At 35.2% G+C, this 14,599-nt stretch overlaps 1 protein-coding gene across 1 annotated transcript in view; it reads right to left on the bottom strand.

Annotated features, from left to right (window-relative positions):
* LOC140156238 (uncharacterized) overlaps positions 1-14,334 on the bottom strand; it is a 28,718-nt gene extending 14,384 nt beyond the window's left edge. The window contains exon 1 of the mRNA XM_072179236.1: positions 14,199-14,334. Within this exon, the coding sequence (XP_072035337.1) occupies positions 14,199-14,318 (120 nt within the window). The 5' untranslated portion in view covers positions 14,319-14,334. The remainder of the gene's footprint in view (positions 1-14,198) is intronic.
* Positions 14,335-14,599: the final 265 nt, after the last annotated feature.

Here is a 14,599-nt window from a genome sequence, read left to right as displayed (position 1 = left end):
TCATGATATTTTGAGCAGTAGAATCTCTAGTACCCTTAAAGAGTGCGGTAGTTTGGTATATATCCATTGCCAGCCAGCTTAACATTTTATCTGTGATCATCAATTACAACTAAGATCATTAATATGGGCACTAGCGATGTACCAACACCATTTTGCGCGGTAAACTCAAACTTGCAGTAAAACTCATGTTCTTATGTACAACTCTTAAATATCCATTATGATCTAGGTACTTTAAGACAAACATCGATATTGTGTAGCGATACATGTATGTCATTGAAGGTAACGTTGCCTTGATATGCCTGGCTAATTGCAAACATTCAACTATTCTCTAGACGTCATTGAGGAAGATCCGAAAATGACATCATTGCAACCCTTGAAACCGGAGCGTATGGACTTTTGCAATGGCAAATTTCGCTCTACAAATGTTCGTTTTTATATGTATTATTGTTAACCCAAAGTACACAGGATGAAGGCATGATGAAATCAATTATACAGCTCTTACTTGACCATAGCCTTGGTCCACAACTAACTCTGAAGCCCTTGTCTACTGAACACAGGGCATAATTGATAGGAGTGACGTCATGACCATGGCCCGCCAACTCGGGGTTAACAAAACTGTGCATCTGTGCATTATCATTCTTGGAATTTGACTCTTTTAGTTTACGAATTTCATTATTTCAAGGGTTCGAGATCAGCAGATTGACAATCTTCCTTGAACAGTTGAAATCATTTTGCGTAATAATAAATTCTACGTGCATATTGGAGTATATGATTGTAGGGATTCTGTCAAAAATTAAATACTGTACTCTCCATTTTGTAGGCGGGGGGGCACATCAAAACAATTTGGTGGGTTTGTTCCCCAGGATTTGTGAGGTGGTGGGTCTTTAGGAGCTGACGGCGTACCGGTCAAAGGTGGTCATTTGGAGCTGCGAACAAGTAAAATTGGGACTTTTGGAGCTGCGAACAATCAAAATCAAGGGTCTTTCTTGGCTTTCTGGTTGAAAATCGCCCGAAAACCCCAGAAATACGGGGGCTATAGCAAAAACAAAAAATATCCTATACCTTAATGGTTATGGAACAAAGGTGTATGGGCTATTTGCGGCGAGGAGATAAACTTTTAAGTGACCGCTTATGGGTTCGAATTTCAACCAGCCTAATCATGAAGCTCCCGTGGGCGAGTGGTTAAGGCACAGATTTGATAAACCTGAGGGCCTGGGTTCGATTCCCAGGCGGGATCGCTTTTTCTACTTGTGTCCTTTATTATTTGCGACGGCGAACCTGGTGAAAAATTATGTTTATTTTTATAATTCCGTCGATCATGCCACTGTTTGTCCATGTTGTATTTCCTCACAGGGAGGATGGCAATTTATTTCTCCCATTTACGGCCCTAGCTACTATGGGCTATTTGCGGGGAGGAGATAAGCTTAAGTGACCGCTTATGGGTTCGAATTTCAACCAGCCTAATCACGAAGCTCTCGTGGCCGAGTGGTTAAGGCACAGATTTCGTAAACCTGAGGTCATGGGTTCGATTCCCAGGCGGGATCGCTTTTTCTACTTGTGTCCTTTATTATTTGCAACGGCGAACCCTTGTCATCATATCATAGTTCTCCACAAAGCTGCATCCGGTCACCTATCCCTGCTTCAGTCTCCTCAACATCAATCACGGCTCCACGGTAATAATTGTGCTTATCAATCTATTCCATTAGAGAATGAAGTTGGAGAAAACCTTCTGATAAATACAAACGCTCGCTGAGCAGCAAGACCTTCCCTCTAAGCTTTTAATCCGATAAGCTGATTATCTATTTGTTTTCATGAATTGGAAGACATTCTTTGATGTATTACTGAGCTCAATCATCTGAAATTACTGGAGCGTGATCGAGCCACCCAGGCTGGTGGCTCAGCATAGTATTTTAATAACAGAAGGCTTTCTCCAAATTCGTTTCCTAATGCATACCAACATGCCAACAAAGACGTTTATAAATTTGCCTTTCTGCCAAGCATTAACAGTAAGTAATGGAATAACCTGCCAAATCATTTGGTCAACATTTTCAACAATTTAAACCTGCCGTAACGCAACATCTACAACGGGTCATTTATGCTTTTACTGATAAGAGAGAATTTGCTGTAGTCCCTTAGAGATTTTTAAATGAATTTTCTTTACAGTAAAATGCTTTTATTTAAATGCAGCTTTTATAAGAATAGAAAGTCTAATTGCATGTTCAATCAATTAGTGTAATATAATTTAATTGAACCAGGGAAGTGACTGGAGGACGACGCAAAAGGTCACTGGGTGTTATACCTGGGTGTTACTTTTTCGTGCAAAAATATGATTTGTTTTCTGTTAAATCTGTATTTCATTTTTCTATTACTTTAATGCAATTGTTATTGGTTACTTAATTCCGCTAGGAGTGACATACCATGGTTCGTCAATCAAAAAGAATAAGACAAATATATAAAAATGGTTTGATGCTGAAACAAGTTTTATTTATTTTTCATCTGTGTAACAGGTATGTGCTCCATTTATGTGTATTTCTTGGGGTATGTTGCGCATGTGCGGATGAGACTCAAAAACCATACCCCCAAATACACCAAATTTGATTGTTCATACATACTGGTGGTGACAATACATTTGCAGGTATTCAAATACACAGGCAGTGCAAAAATAACACCAATATATGTGACCGTCCACGGCGAATGAGCCGTAAATTCCTCCCCGGTCAATTTTGTTTTATTTCGTGTTTAAAAATAAACATCATAAACTTAAAAATGGTATATCATTTGACTTCAAACGATATCCAGAAGCGAGGTTATGGTTTGTTAAACGTTGCTCCTTCAACAAAATTATAGCTGTTTACGTTTTTACATATGTCTCTTTTTCCACATTGCTGGCAATATATATCAAACAGTCATAATTGGCGGTCATTTCAAATCATCCCCAAGTCAACGAGGTTTTAAGAAAGTTCTCTCATTGTTAATTGTTGGTTATGCATACCTGTACAAAATACAATGCCTGGTAACCCACCACTTGAACAGGATTTAGCAAAAGCAAACAAAGACCAGAGCTATTAAAAGTTCTATAGCCGGCCATCTAAGGTAGAAGCTTATTATCCACTTCAACAATAGGATTATTGATTAGTTTTTGACTATCAAAATAAGACGGAAGTCGGGCCAGCTTAAGTTATCGATGAATACGACCTTCGTACACATTTTACACCGTAACACAGAATACAATTTAGGGAATTTACGGCTCGTTTGTGCTGCCGGGTCACATATGTGGTCAATTATGAATATCAAGAGTATTACATTTGACATCCAAGTCTTACATGTAGGCTAAATTATAACTCGGGCAATACCAGAGTGACTAGATGTACATTTGAAATAGCTTGAAATGTCATAAAATGAATACAAAATTAATAATGGAATGTTTTGCTCAAAAATACAATGTAAATGTATATTTACACTCTATCAGTGGTTAAATTACGTGATAACTTGTATTTTCACGACAACACTATCTAAGGAGCAGGAAACAATTATGATAATTGATAAGGATTGGCTTACAATGTATATTTAAACAGATTTTATCATTGACACCAAAATACTTAACCGAATACTGATAGAATTGTATTTTTAGCATGTGTGTTGTTTACGTAAACATATAGCTATAGAATTGGATTTACCTAATTTTTGTCATTATAGAGTACAAACAAAAGTTAATCAAGGTAAATTATTTATTTCAAAAAAGGTTGAAATTGAAATTGATCACTCCATTATACTTATATTTCTTTTAATGATAATGACTAAGGAATAGGGCAGATTTGCCTACTTCCATGACTTCGAGCGGCAGAGAACGTCTTATATAGCTTTACCAGTTAGAAGTGTGTGTTTTTGCTGATTATTGTTCTTTGGGTGGTACAAAATAAGATTCGGATGGGTGTAAAATTGCCACTAATGGTCAATTTGAGAATTTTAAGGTCGCAGTTCACATAAGGTTAAACACCAGTTTAGAATTCTACCTCTGTGTAAATGGTGACCTTGAAATTCTCAAATTGCCCAAGGGTGATACTGATACCCACCCGAATCTTATTTGTACCACAGAAATGCTGATCACTCGCACCTGTAAGATAAATATCTTTGAAAAGAGCGGTTCAATCTATGATTGCAGACATACACAGGTGATGAGTGCAACTTGCTTGTAGTGAAGCGCGATATATATATAGCGCCCCAATAAAGAAATCGATTCTGTTGTTGGATAACTCGATCAGGTTTCTTGCTGCTGCTATTCAAGCATAGAATGGTCTGCGCCACAACATCTACAAACAATTCCAAGAAGCTCTTAAAGACACACTTTTTAATTGTTTTGTTGTTACTTTTGGACTTTAAGTTTTATGTCATTTTTGTAAATGCAATGATTCTTTGGCGAATTGCGTCCTAAGAAACTCGTATTTTTATGACTTTCTTAATTGTTATTGGTTACCTCCTCGGGGGGGGGGGACATACCACGGCCCGTCAATCAAAAAGCATAAGACAAATATATAAAAATAATTTGATGCTGAAACAAGTTTTATTTATTTTTCATCTGTGTAACAGGTATGGGCTCCATTTATATGTATTTTTTTCTTGGGGTGTGTTTCGCATGTGCGGATTCCAAAACCAAACCCCCAAAAAATACACCAAATTTGATTGCTCACACAATACTTTTGCAGGTGTTCAAATAATACAGGCAGTGCAAAAATAATGCCAATATGTGTGGTCAATTGTGAATATCAAGAGTATTAAACTGGACACCCCAGTTTTCGCAGTGTAAATGGTATCTTACTTTTGAGGTTAAATTATAACTCGGGCAACTCCAGAGAGACTAAATGTAAATTTGAAATGTCAAAAAATTAATACAAACAAAATTAATATTTTAATGTTTTGCTCAAACATATAATGGTTATAAATGTGTATTTATATTCTATCAGTGGTTAAATTACGTGATAACCTTTATTTTCACAACAACACTATCTAACAGGAACAGGAAACAATTGTGTTTTGTTTTCACAATATGATAATTGATATGGATTGGCTTACAATGTATATTTAAGCAGATTTTATCATTGACACCAAAATACTTAACTGAATACTGATTTTTTTAATTTTTAGCATATGTGTTGTTATGTAAACATGTAGATATAAAATTACCTACTTTTTGTCATTATAGAGTACGAACAAACGTTAATCAAGGTAAATTATTTATTTCAAAGAAGGTTTATTTTGAAATTAATTTTTTTTTTAATTTCTAATGTGAAAAAGTAACACTCCATTATACTTGAATGACTTATTTCTTTCCATAATAATGACTAAGGAATAAGGCAGATGTGCCTACTTCAAGCGGTATAGAACGTCTTATATTTCGGGTTAGATAGTTTTGCCAGTTAGAAGTGTGTGTTTTTGCTGATTATTGTTTTTTGGGTGGTACAAAATAAGATTCGGGTGGGTGTAAAATTGCCACTAATGGGCAATTCAGAGGATGATTTAAGGAAGCCCCATCATGCACTGTAAAAGTGTTATCACGCGAGTTTCAACTGCCACTTAACTTCTCAAATCCCATTGAAGTCTGTGCAAAAGATGTTGTTTTAGAATTGCCCGTGTGTCATTATTACTTAGTCGATTTCAGATCTAAAGTGATGTATGCATGAAGGATAATTCACACCTTCTGTAGATAATATAAAATGTGAAATCGACCGACATTTTGAATGTGTTTTTATTGTAAATATATCAGTCCAAATTCAAATTTAACCATACACGTTTATGCAGTGGTCCCGGGCAGTGGTGTCATGTTCACTCACACAGCTGCTAACCGCAAGTTGACCCAGTGGAGTGCTGGGAAGTGCTTAAATCATCCTCTGTGGGCAATTTGAGAATTTTAAGGTCGCAGTTCACATACGGTTAAACACCAGTTTAGAATTCTACCTCTGTGTAAATGGTAACCTTGAAATTCTCGAATTGCCCACGGGTGGTACTGATACCCACCCGGATCTTATTTGTACCACCCAAAGAACAATAATTATAAAAACACTATTATACCTGGCGAATCCATGTAACCTGGTTCTGCTGTCGGACTAATAAAGTATATAATTATTTCAATTCAATATACTATTTATAGCAATGCATCACGTGTCCGCGATATTTCCTTCGTTCTACAAATTGCGGAAACATTTCCTTTAAAAGAAGTTTCAAAAACTACGGAAACATTTTTTTATCCGTAACAAGTTGAAAAAATACCTTGCTAGTCTTCTGTGAAGGAATTCACGTGTTGTAAGAAGACGTCTATTTTTGTCACGTTATTCCTATTGAAGACCGAATTAAAAAGACTAGTTTGCGTCTGACGTCCGGGCAAAGGCGCGGCGTGATTGGTTGCTGACTTGCTCAGTACGGCATTTTCCCTTTCTCATAATGTCCTCCAACATGGCTGCCAGTTCATTTGATACCGTTCCAGTTGGTTTATTGCACCGGCCTATACCAATCCCAAAAGATCATGCTTTGTACATTGTATCTATATAATTACGATGGTTCGTGCATGCACAAAGGACCCCTCGCGCCCCAATAAAGAAATTGATTCTGTTGTTGGATAACTCAGGTTTCTTGCTGCTGCTATTCAAGCATATAATGGTCTGCGCCACAACATCTACAAACAATTCCAAGAAGCTCTTAAGGGATGGGGTATGAACGTTTGGACAGTATTTATTGTGGGACATTAGAGCACATCAGACATAATCGAATTGCATTCTGAATACGAAGAATGTCCTGATGATATCAAATAATTTGGATTTTTTGAAATTTGCAATGTAATACACATTTTATGGCAAATGATTAAATATTTATATTTTTGATATTTAATAGTACTCGAATTTAATTTTATAAATCTGATGATTTATACTTAAAGTGTATGTGGATCAATTGAACATTTTGACCTTTCGTATTGAAGATATGGATTTTTTTTCCCAAAACACCAAAAAAAATTAGGTCTTTTGGAAAAAATTCCATATCTTCAATATGAAAGGTCAAATTTTTCAATAGATCGTCGGCTTTTCCTCCCAGCTACATACACTTTCAGAAATATATCATTAGATATATAAAATTTACTTCGAGGACTGTTATATATAAAAAATGTGAAAAACATCAAATTTTAATAATTTGTCATAAAATGTGTATTTTATCGTGAATTTCAAAAAATAAAAATTATTTGATATCAGAAAGACATTCTTCGTATTCAGAATGCAATTGGATATGTCTGATGTGCTCTCATGTCCTACAAAAATACTGTCGAAACGCTCAAAACGCTCATTCCAGATCCCTTAAAGACACACTTGTTTTTAATATTGTTTTATTGTTACTTTTAGCATTATCTTATTTTTGTAAATGCAATGATTCTCTAGCGAATTGCGTCCTAAGAAACTATTTTTATGTAGTTGTTATACGCCAACTCTAAAAATTTGAAAAGTTCAAGTCTTACATATTCTAAATATATATTTTTCTAAGAATATGTGGTTAAAAGAAATTAGAGAAAAACAAGCTAAAGTAACAAAATGGCAGCAGTTTTTCGTCAGAGGGTGCAGAATCACTTTGTCCACACGTAATCCAATGGGATGTATCCGATTACCAACAGTATTGCATTATTGGTAAACACCTTCAGCTATTCATTCACAATATAATTTTACATGTATGAAAGCTCATGAATGAATTACAATCTATTGATCTTAATCCTCGCTAATCATACTAGAAACAATGTACTTGAAATTAACATTATCAAATTAATATAACAATTACACAATATCATTGGTTTCATTTGGTACAATTTTTGAATTTAAATGTTTGCATTTTGACACGATTTTTGGCAAAAGTATACTTTAGAACAGGGATTTTTGGACGTGCTGCGTGAATTCGAATTCGTTTCCAGAATGTAAGAATCGCACCCAAACGTACCGTAAGTCTACAGTAAAAGTAACTATTATAAACTATAGGCCTATCATATGTTGAATAGATGTAAAGGACGCAGTGGACGTCATAGAATTGCCCAAACACCTGCCTAATAAACATCTACCAAAAAGTAATTACCCCCTTTATTATGAGATAATAACTCAAAATCTGTGCATCAAAATTTCAACCTAAAATAGCAAAAGGAAAACCAGTTTGTTTTGCAAATTTGGATGCCTCATTTGTCTTAATAGCCCAAAATTTGTTGCCATGGTGACCCTTTGAATGAAAAAGACCTCTATTCAAAAGTTGCACCTAAACCCATCGAAAATATTGCTTTTGTTGCTCGAGTGCAACCTTACATCCTTGACCAGTCATATAGAGAATGTAATGGCACACTTTTATTTATTTTTATTTATCTATAACATTCGGCCGAAGTCAGGCTAAGCCCAATAGCGCTCAGAGGCTACTAAATTCAAGGGATGCCATCCGGATATGACGGACAGGTATATGGGAAGAGGTCCGATTTTAGAGGCAGGAGGAAAACCGGAACACGCGGAGAAAAACCTGCGGGGACGAGCATGGATCGGCAACCAAACTCACATGTGGCACCACGGGGAATTGAACCCCGGCCACAGTGTTGAGAAGCGAGTGAGAAGACCACTACACTAACCCGCCCTCCCCACTGACTTTATAGTGCAACTTTCAAATATGCATCTTTTTCATTCAAGGAGTCACCATGGCTACAAACTTTGAGCTATCCAGACAAATGAGGTATCAAAATTTGTAGAATTAACCCGGGTTTGTGTTTGATATTTCAGTTTTTAAATTTGATGCACTGATTTTGACTTTTATATCGTAATAAAGGGGGTAATTACTTTTTTGGTAGGCGTTTACTCCAGAGGCAGTTATAGACGCAAAAGTGTGCCTCACATACCACACGAATGACGTTTCAAATTGTTGCTGCATATTTTTGAAGTATTCGATAAAAATGTTATTCAAAAATGAATTGTGATGGTTTGGTTGATGTCATAATTCTTTGTCAATGACGGGAGTGAACTTCGGATACATTAGTGTGTCTAGCATTAATAGTGGTGATAAAAATCTTGGATTGGAATTCATTAATGGATATAAACATTTATCACTTTTGAATGACAAGCCGAGAGTTTTTACCAATCCCATTGAAATACGTGTGGACAAAATGATTTTCGACCCTCTATCGTAAAACCACTGCCATGTTGTCACGTTAGCTTATATTTCTCTCATTTTATCACCATATATATGAACAACTGTTTTATGAAGGTAGGAGAACAGTTATTGATCTGGTTTTTGTACACTTTAATGCTGATGAGTTTATTATGGACAATAGCTCTGCTAACTGGCATGAGGTCAAGCAGTATAATTTAATTGACGATATTTGGAATGCCTGGGAAGCGAAATTTACTAATATTTGTAATAAAAATGCTCCTTTTGTTGAAAGAATGGTAAATGATTCTTTGCTTGAATGGATTTCAAAAGAATTAATTGTCCTCCCATGAAAGACATATTAGACTGCTAAAGCACATTACAATATGATAGTGACTGGATTAAAGCTAAGCAACTCAGAAATAAAGTTAATAATCTCAATAGAACACTTAAAAGAAACTATATTAGTAACAATCTTAAAAGGTATAAACATAATTCCACGCAACTATGGTAGACTCTCAAAAAGGTAATTCCGAGCCATAAACCTAGTCCAACTCCTGTTATAAATAAAGGTTCACACCAATCTAATGATAAACTTAAGGCGATATAATACCCCGATTTTCATCAGTACCCCTCTTCTTTTTTTTCTTGCAAATTTATTAAGTACATATATATGTTTATCACCTCATGTCCTGAACTTATAAAATATATCTACATATAAAGTGAATTTCAACAATTTTAGTAAGTCATTTTAGCCCTATATATTTTTTTGTTTACTGTAACCTAGTAACTCAGATCTGTGTTTCATAACAAACCATAATTTATTCTTTTGAAAATGTTCAAGTAGGGTACATGAATAGAATACATTAAATCCTTTGTTATACTCTCTATAGAAAATCTATAGTGGTGCATGCAAAATACCTACCATGATATAACACTGAATAAATTAAATAAACACTTATACAATGGATGCATAGTCATTAGTTGTTAGGAGAAGAAAATGCTATTAGGTCACCGTATGTCAGGTTATAGGTCAATTGGTTCAGGTCAAATTTAAGCATCAATTTTGAATACACATGTGAGAGTCTGTGATATCATATGAGGCATAATTTTGATATTCTGTCTTTAACTGGATATATATCGAGAAGTGCATGGTGGATATACTAATATACCTTGGGATGTAAATGGTGAGTACAATTTAGAATGCCTAGTTGAGACGGATTTCACAAATAAATATAAAATAGTTACCAAAATCACAAAACTTAAGCTTACGGAAAACTACCCAATATGGTTGTATAGGTGACAAGAAATACAATTTTTTTCATCATTGCTGTAGTATGGTTGTTGTAACCGGTTACCTATGGCTTAATTAAGTTTCAGTGCAATAATGTCGCAAGTTAAAAATGCAAAATATAGCTCAACATTGAAAATAGAAGCATTTTAACCAGTTCCTTTTTTGATAGTTGTGGAGCACCAAGTTCATGAAGTCATAAAAGAAATCAGGAACCACTTATTCCCATTTTACATATCAACTTTATTTCCCTTATGTGTTAGCAACACATATCCAAAATTTTAACGAAATCCGTTGATAGTAAGCTTTCCAAAATGAAGTGAATTTAAATCATCAGTGATGTACCTCCTTTTGGCTTCTATCTGTAAAAGCATGTAAGCTACATTGATACCGATACCACCAATAAAACGAGAAGATTTGCCCTTCATTTTGCATACCACTTTGTCCAATTTTTTTTGTAATTTCTTCACAAAATGCAAAAAATGCAAAAAAAAAATCAATGGGTGTAGTACCCCTTAATAATGCAGAGATTAATTCTTATTTTACCAATATAGGTAAAACACTTGCTTCTAAATTTAAGAATATTTACATTATTAATACAGGTAATTCTGCTGCTGCAGTAAGTGATAGTACTAATAAATTTGAATTTGATAGTACCTTAAAATGTATTAATGACCTTTCGTCCAATAAGACAGATGGTTTAGATGATATCAATACATCACTTTTGAAATTGGCTTCACCTTATATTTGTTCATCGTTAGCTTATTTATGTAACGTTTCATTAGCATCTTCCAGTTTCCCATCTGATTGGAAACATGCTTAAGGTGGTACTACACCCCTTGATAAATTTGTGACTATTTTTGCATTTTTCTAAAAAATAATAACACACTGGTAACAAAAGTTACGTATATTATAGGGGCAAGGAATCCAGTTACTACACTGGAAATTCAGTGACTCAAGACAGGCGGTACGTTATTTATGATAAGAAAAGAGGTACCAATAGAATGTCCCTCATTTCTTAACTTATATAATGAACCACTTATATTGAATCACTGAAATTTCAGTGAAGTAATTGGATTCCTTGCCCCTATAATATACATAAATTTTGTTACCAGTGTGTAGTTATTTTTTTGAGAAAAATCTTAGGACCCTTACTTTTACATAAATTCCCTCACTAGCTCTGTTGATTGTAAAGTCATAATGTATGTAGATGACACATCTTTTCTCTGTAAATCCAATGATCCTAATAACTTAGAAACTATGCTAAATAGCAATCTTAAGAATATTGCAAATTGGTTCTCTAATAACATATGGCGTCTTTACGCTCATTTCATGGAAGCAAGACACATATTATCATGAAAAACTTACATTTTGGCCCTTGAAATATTCAAAACCGAGATTATACCAAGATCTACACCTCTTGTCATCATTATAAATACTGAAATATATAACAATTCACACAACCAAAACATTATCCTTCTGTTTGATCTTCCCAGCACTATATAGACTATGCCATAGTCGATATTTGATAAATAAAAATGTGTTATTAATCATGATGAATGCATTCAGTTGCGAAATTATATTGATATCTATTACATCAAAATGCTAGAGTAAATGGTTACGAAAAAGTTATGTGAAAACAATTATATTAGTAAGGCTTATAATATTATTGAATGCAATATAAATTATTATAATGACACTTCAATACTGAACTATTCTGATTTTAGAATCAACCAGTTTATTAATCGCGAAATCCCAAGTTAAAAATCGACTATGTACATTGAATTTTTAACAGGACTTTGACCGGGGACTTAGTCCTTAACACACACTGTCAATCATCCTTGTTTATCAATCCAATTTGACCGCACGTACGTACAAGACGCGCTCATGCGCCTAGTACACAAAGCGCCGCACAATATATAGTTATCAATGGTAATGGTACATGCCCGGAGGATTTTTAAAACCATAACGAGATCTTGGCGACTTATCACAAGCCAGATCCATTTAAAGATGCATTACATCATGGCCAATTTTAGTAGGCCAGAAATCCGACAATCTCATAAGTAGTCCACTTGGGAAGCTAACAAATAGAGGGAGTACGGTGACTAGAAAGATCAGATCAGACGTGAAAATCTATCAATTGTGCACACATTAATTAAATCAGAGTTTTAAGAGTATGCACAATGGGCAAGTGGACTACGGAGAAGTCTAAGCACTATATAGACCTTTTCAAACTGAGTCATTCCGATAAAAACCCGAAGCATGAAATAATTTCCGCTGTCGCGCGCGCATAAAAGTACCTCTGCAGCATCATGTACAGTGCGAAGTTCCAATATGTAACGGGCATCATAAACTACGATGAACTTTCGACGAACAATTATGGTTGAGAGAGCGTGTGTTGGGATGTCTTGTTAAGAGACAGGTGCATGAAAAAAATGTTCTGTAAAAAAAATTAATTGACAAAAAATGGCGAACATTTGATCATTTCTTTCCATTGGTATCTTATAGTAAAAAACCAAGTAGCGTATGTGTTAGCGCAATATGCTAGGAAAATATTAAACCGATGACCCCAATATAAGCTGTATTTTCGCGCAAAAGGGTACCGTAATTCGTGACATTACTTGTCCGTCAGTTTGAGTACAATTTGACCCCCTAGCTTACTGAATAAATAGCGCGGTTTTTCGAACTTTTCCTATCTTGATATGAAATGGTCTATTATACACCTGGGTGGCAAGAGACTAAGGGCACATGCAACACGAAAGCACCACCGCCGCGAAGGGGCTCGAACCCGCAACCCAAATTTATGAGTCAGAACCAGTATCGCTAGGTGGCGGAGGGGCTCTAACCCGCAACCCAACGTTTATGCGTTAGAACCCGGACCGCTAGGTCACCGTAGCGTAAAAGGTTGAAAAATATAATATTTGGAAGGATTTTACATAAAGAAGTTGCCATGACTGACAAGTTTGTAAACATTGTGCATAAATATTATCATGTAACGAATGTATTGAGGAAACTAATTACATGTTTTTATGAACAGACGCATTATCATATGGAAAGGTTTCTATACAAAAACAATTCTCTTATAATCCATCATGCGCACAGTTTCCACTACGATACACCTGAGCACACATTTTCGTCCAAGAGCTCTCAAGCAAGCAGTTAATTGTCTCCGCACAGTCTTTGATTACACTACACGGTTGAGTACATAGCAATGTAAGAGCTGTGGAGCTTCTAGCTGAAAAATGGGCCTCTTTGATTGTTTTTGTCGAAACCTGAAGTGTTCCCTTCATCCAATCAGAATTTTTTTTATATCAAACGAAAGCTAACACTTCCCCCTAAAAACACTTTTCGTCACTTGATCACTTGATCGCAATTCAATTTTTTGACCAAAATGTAGGTTTTAAAAGTCAAAACCTCAAGTGTTCCTTACAATATTTTTTCAATTTTATGTCATTAAATGAAAAAGCACACTTATATTGTCCATATACTAGCGTCACTAGAATGAGTAATGGCCAATTCTCTTTAAATTGCAAATCTTGTACAAAAGGTTACTATTTTCGCCTGTTTTGTCATACGGTTGTAAATTCAATGAACTATGAATTGCAAAGAGCGCTTACAAATTGATATGAGAATCGTAAACACACCTGTATTCCATTTAAATATAATCTATTAATTTTGCAGATAGAACGCACCATTACTATGCAGAGCCTGGTAAAGCGAACGCTTGTTGCAATACAATAACAATGTAAAAATGAGTCAAACTTACACTTTGTTGGCGAATCCTATCTCCCCTATTTGATATAGCTGCTGATGTACTAAGTTGAAAAAGTAATGACCCACATATAAAAACTACAAGGAGTTGATAAGTCCACCAAGCTACCGCCATGTCTGTTCGGATCTCCAAATCCTCTCTTTTTTTTAATAACAAATTTAAAAATCACGAGTTGTCTTATTGGCGTTGTTCAACTTTGAAAGAATAGACACGCCCACTTTGTGATGTATTTAGTGAGATTTGAGATAATGGGCAGTGTTTGCTCACGTACTGAGCTTCTTCCTCTTGTGAAAAACAAATTGTTAAATGAATTCATAGTAAAACAATCTGAGTCAAACCTCCAACACGCCTGCGTATGAAAAGGAGAAAATCATTTATGTATCTTTCTTATCTGG

This window comes from Amphiura filiformis, chromosome 7 (genome assembly GCF_039555335.1).
Source record: "Amphiura filiformis chromosome 7, Afil_fr2py, whole genome shotgun sequence".
Classification (NCBI taxonomy): Eukaryota; Metazoa; Echinodermata; class Ophiuroidea; order Amphilepidida; family Amphiuridae; genus Amphiura; species Amphiura filiformis.
The sequence above is the reverse complement of the archived record's forward strand: the minus strand, read 5'-3'. Positions and strand labels throughout refer to the sequence as shown.